Source organism: Athene cunicularia, assembly GCF_003259725.1.
Source record: "Athene cunicularia isolate RWA chromosome 3 unlocalized genomic scaffold, athCun1 chr3_part1, whole genome shotgun sequence".
NCBI classification, from domain to species: domain Eukaryota; kingdom Metazoa; phylum Chordata; class Aves; order Strigiformes; family Strigidae; genus Athene; species Athene cunicularia.
The window spans coordinates 64,473,312-64,477,697 of record NW_020799097.1 but is presented as its reverse complement, the minus strand read 5'-3'; the positions used below and the strand labels follow the sequence as shown (position 1 = coordinate 64,477,697).

General features: G+C 45.5%; 1 protein-coding gene across 1 annotated transcript; it reads left to right on the top strand.

Annotated features, from left to right (window-relative positions):
* The first annotated feature begins 217 nt into the window (after positions 1-217).
* On the top strand, positions 218-2,157 carry CITED2 (Cbp/p300 interacting transactivator with Glu/Asp rich carboxy-terminal domain 2). The gene has a single exon (XM_026846246.1). It carries the CDS (start codon positions 340-342, stop codon positions 838-840), a length of 501 nt encoding a protein of 166 aa, XP_026702047.1. The 5' UTR covers positions 218-339; the 3' UTR covers positions 841-2,157.
* The last annotated feature ends 2,229 nt before the right edge of the window (positions 2,158-4,386 follow it).

The following is a 4,386-nucleotide window of genomic DNA, read 5'->3' as shown; positions in this document are numbered from 1 at the left end:
AAGAGACAGTAGTGGCCGTGGGGGTAGGGGTGGTGGCTGAAGTACTGGTTGTTCAGCTTCTGGAGCTGCATGCTGGCGCTCAGCTGCCCTCCCGGGCTGGCGACGGGGGGGGCCATGAACTGGGAGCCGCCGAAGCGGGCGGGGGGCGGCATATTGCCGGCCGGGTGCCCTCCGCTCACGCTGCCCGGCCCCATGGCGTGCCTCACCCCGCCGCTCGCGTTCATATTCCCGGCTCCGTAATGTATATGGTCGCCCATCAGGGCGCTGAAGGCGTGCTGCTGCGGCGGCGGCGGCGGCTGCTGCTGCTGGTGGTGGTGATGGGGGGTGGGAAACTGCCCCATGCCCAGCCGGTGCGCGGGGTGGTGGTGGAGCCCGCCGGAGCCGTCGGGGAATCGCCCGTGGTTCATGGCCCCCCCCGTCGCCAGCCCGGGAGGGCAGCTGAGCGCCAGCATGCAGCTCCAGAAGCTGAACAACCAGTACTTCAGCCACCACCCCTACCCCCACGGCCACTACATGCCGGACTTGCACCCCGGCACCCACCAGCTGAACGGCGGCAGCGGCAGCCAGCAGCATTTCAGGGACTGCAACCCCAAGCACGGCGGCGGCGGCGGCGTCAGTGGCAGCGGGTTGCCGCCCGCCGTCCCCCACGTCCCCGCGGCAATGCTGCCGCCCAATGTCATAGACACTGACTTCATCGACGAGGAGGTCCTCATGTCCTTAGTCATCGAAATGGGGCTGGATCGCATCAAGGAGCTTCCCGAGCTGTGGTTGGGACAGAACGAGTTTGACTTCATGACAGACTTCGTTTGCAAACAGCAGCCCAGCAGGGTGAGCTGCTGATTCATTTCAAACAAACAAAGGACTTTCTATCGGTGCGAATGAAAACATTCCCCTAGACGCGGTGTCTCACTTTTCAGGGCTTGAAAAGGTGAGAATCTGGAAAGCAGAGTCAACTATGCGCTTGTATAAATCCTTTTTTTTTTTTTTTTCTTTCTTTCTTTTTTGTTCCCCCCCCCTCCCCTTAAATCGCTGCCACTTTTTCTGTAGCCTTGACACTCACGTCCCCTCCCGTAGTAATAATTTCTAGCGAACTCTGCCTTTTTATGTTGGTCGCTCCCCTCCCCTCCTCACTCTCTTCCATTTCCTGGCAGATTTCGTGCCCATAATTCCCACAGTGCTGAACTGTTAGATATTAATCTTGGCAAATTGCTTAATCTTGTGGATTTTGTAAACGATGATTTCCAATGACTTGAACTGCATTCAAATTCTGAGTGAACAGGGAAAAAAAATTGCATTAGTTGGTTGCATGAACTTTGAAGGGCAGATACTACTGCACAAATGCTGCCATCTTGCTTAATTTTTAACTATGCATTGCAGTGCAGACTAATTTTTTTTTTTTTATTCTTCAATACGCTAAACTGGAAGCTTAACAGATGTGGGCCAAACCTTTCCAGATCAGGAAAAGTAATACTGTTACTTAAAAAAGTCTGCTACCCATTCCCCCTCCCCCATATGTACAGACAATAATATGGTGTGGATGGAATGTTGACTAGTGGCAAACATTTCACAGATTTTTTTTTTTTTTTTAATTTTGTTTCTGTCTTCAGCATTTTGACACTGTGCTAATATAGTTTATTCAGTACATGAAAAGATACTACTGTGTTGAAAGCTTTTCAGGAAATTTTGACAGTATTTTTGTACAAAACATTTTTTTGAGAAAATATTGTTAATTTATTCTATTTTAATTTGCCAATGTCAATAAAAAGTTAAGAAATGCTTTAGTTTTTCTAGAAGTCATTTACCAGTATTTTTCTTCAAAACTCTTCCCCACTGTCCCTGGTAAGTAGAACATCTATCTGTACAACCGTGTTGGTGTGCAAAAAGACATTCCAAAATAGAAGGTACACTACACCCATATATATGTCATGGTGAACTCGGTAGGTGAGTGGGATTTGAACATACTTACAGCATAAAGCCTCATACGTAACATTGTAATATGCCTGTCAGTGTGGTTTTATGAAAAATGAAGTTGCCGAGGAGCAACTTTCTTGTGACTTGCCAACATACTTGCTTTAAATGTAGTTGTCCAGAGTTATGATGCATAAAGTATTTATTATATTTATCTATTAAACTTGTAATTTTATAAATCTGCTTTCATTTATATAGTAGACTTTGTTCTCTTGTATATTTATTATCTCACCTGGAAGAGCTGTGTAAAAAAACCAAGTGTTTAACGTGCAAGTATTGGTAACTTGGGAAGGGGGGGGGTGGGGTGTCGTCCTGACCCTCTCACCTACCAGGGTTAACACAGGAGACAGTTGCTGCATCAACCCAGATCTGCATCACATCAGAAACGATTGTGTTTCATTTCCAGTGACTTAGGACAGGGGGCATATATCCTTAAAATACTCCACCTTGGGACGTCTCTGACCCCTCTCTCCCTGACGATACCAGCTAAAGCCACAGACAAATCCGTACTGGTTTACTTTAAATATCTGGGAGAAAATTGCCCATTATAAGAAGGCTACTGACATCTTGCTCCTTCAGTGCCAACTATTGCAGCCTTTTGCCCCTACTCAGCCTTTGGCAAAGCTCCCGCACTAGTTATGAGAGTAGTGTGGGATCAGGACGCTAATAACACATGTAATCCCGTTTTGCCACACTGCCCAAGTTCAATACAGGAGCCATACCACCGTGCTTTCTTTCTGCTTACTTCTTCAGCCACGTCTTCTGAATTTATTAGGAAGAAAAACAGCATGGTAGATGTAGTTAAATTTTGAACCTGGGCACGTAAACAGGGGAGGATATCACCACACAATGGGAGTGTAAGTAGCAGTGTTTTGAATCAAGCTGGGAAATTAAACTGATTACTATTGCTAAAATTGTCCCAGCTGGTGAGAAAAGTGATACTTGGCCTTCTTTGCCTTACAGACATCAAGCAGCTACTATGTCTTATGAATGTAAAAAAAAAAAAAAAAAACACCAAAAAAAAAGCTTGTATTAAAGTATTAGCAAAAGTAGAAAAGAGGGAAGTGTACACTTCTGGGAAAACCTGGCAACAAAATGCTCTCTGCAGGCAGTTAACAGCCCATTCTTAGACAACTCTCAGTACCCAAGAATTAAAAAAACCCAACCTTCTGCTGTCAGCCAGTGATCTCTAATGTTTTGTGACAGTAAATTTAACATCAAATGGCAGTGAATCATAGCTTATCAGCTCACCAGTAACGTGAAAGAGTGCTTAGAAGAATACAGCTGTAGTTTTAAGAGCCACTGCCCAACTTGCCACTATATAAATCCTTTTTCCATTTTAAGGTTGTTTGATCTGCACAAGTTGCATTGCCCTCTTCTGCTGGAGTTTGGGGTGATTTTTCTGATTCTAATCAACTTCTTATCAAACAGAATATAAAATTATTGTGCATACCAAATTGCATAGATATATAAAGCCTCCACAATCTTCTAGACCAAAAGGGAATACTCTATTGATAAGCACTTTTCCTTCATGAAGCTGGTTAAACAACAGATCCTCCATGGTTGAGACATCACTACTTACGTCTGTCAACACTAAATCTTTCCATATAAGTTTTTCCAAGAATAGGCAGTTTCACGGGCACGCTGGTAAAGTCTATTTGTATACGACTCCTTGTAAAACTTCTGAGAGCTGTTGCCTCTCAACAACAGCAGCTACTGAAAGCAGTGGCTTTGGGCAAGGAGTTTTATGATCTCTTAAAATCAGACCTCGGGGAAATCTACAAAATCATGTTGCCTACCTTGTCCCTTAATTTCTAATGAAGAGTCAGATCCCAGTGGATAGCACGACCACGTATTTTCTTTTATCCTAATATCATCCACTGAGCATTATTTGGGGCCTGACACTCATCTTCCTGATGTGAACCCCTTGGCAACACTCCCATGGGCTGAAACTGTAACAGGCCTTCAAGTAGGTACTCTCTAGCCTCCACAGTGTTTAGAAATATGCTGAAGTAATTTATTATTTGAACCCAGCGATTAGTGAAAAATGCAGTGACCCAGTTTTCCAGCTACTGCCAGATCCTCATGAAGGACGTTGCCGTCTTGCGTCCCATTAAGTTGCTTTTGTTACGTTTTGGCTTACGCTTTCAGTGCAGGAACCTTGACCTCTGTACTTTGGCTGTTTTTCAAGAGCTTCCAACACGGTACATGAGATCTGCTCCTCTCTAAGCCACGGCCATAAATAGTCGCGCTGTTTTGTTCGGATGGGAGATCAGCCCTAAGGCACCCCGCCACGCAAGGCACGCTCGGTGGAAAATCAGGTGCTGATTAACGCGGTCCTCTGCCTTTTTTCCCCAGCAATAAAGAATTCACAGGTGGGCGCTGGGGGTCAGCTGCCACCCCCTCCCCCCACACACC

Bases quoted from the DNA above. Each gene is read 5' to 3' on its own strand.
- CITED2 (XM_026846246.1), top strand. From the start codon at position 340: ATGCCCAGCCGGTGCGCGGGGTGGTGGTGGAGCCCGCCGGAGCCGTCG.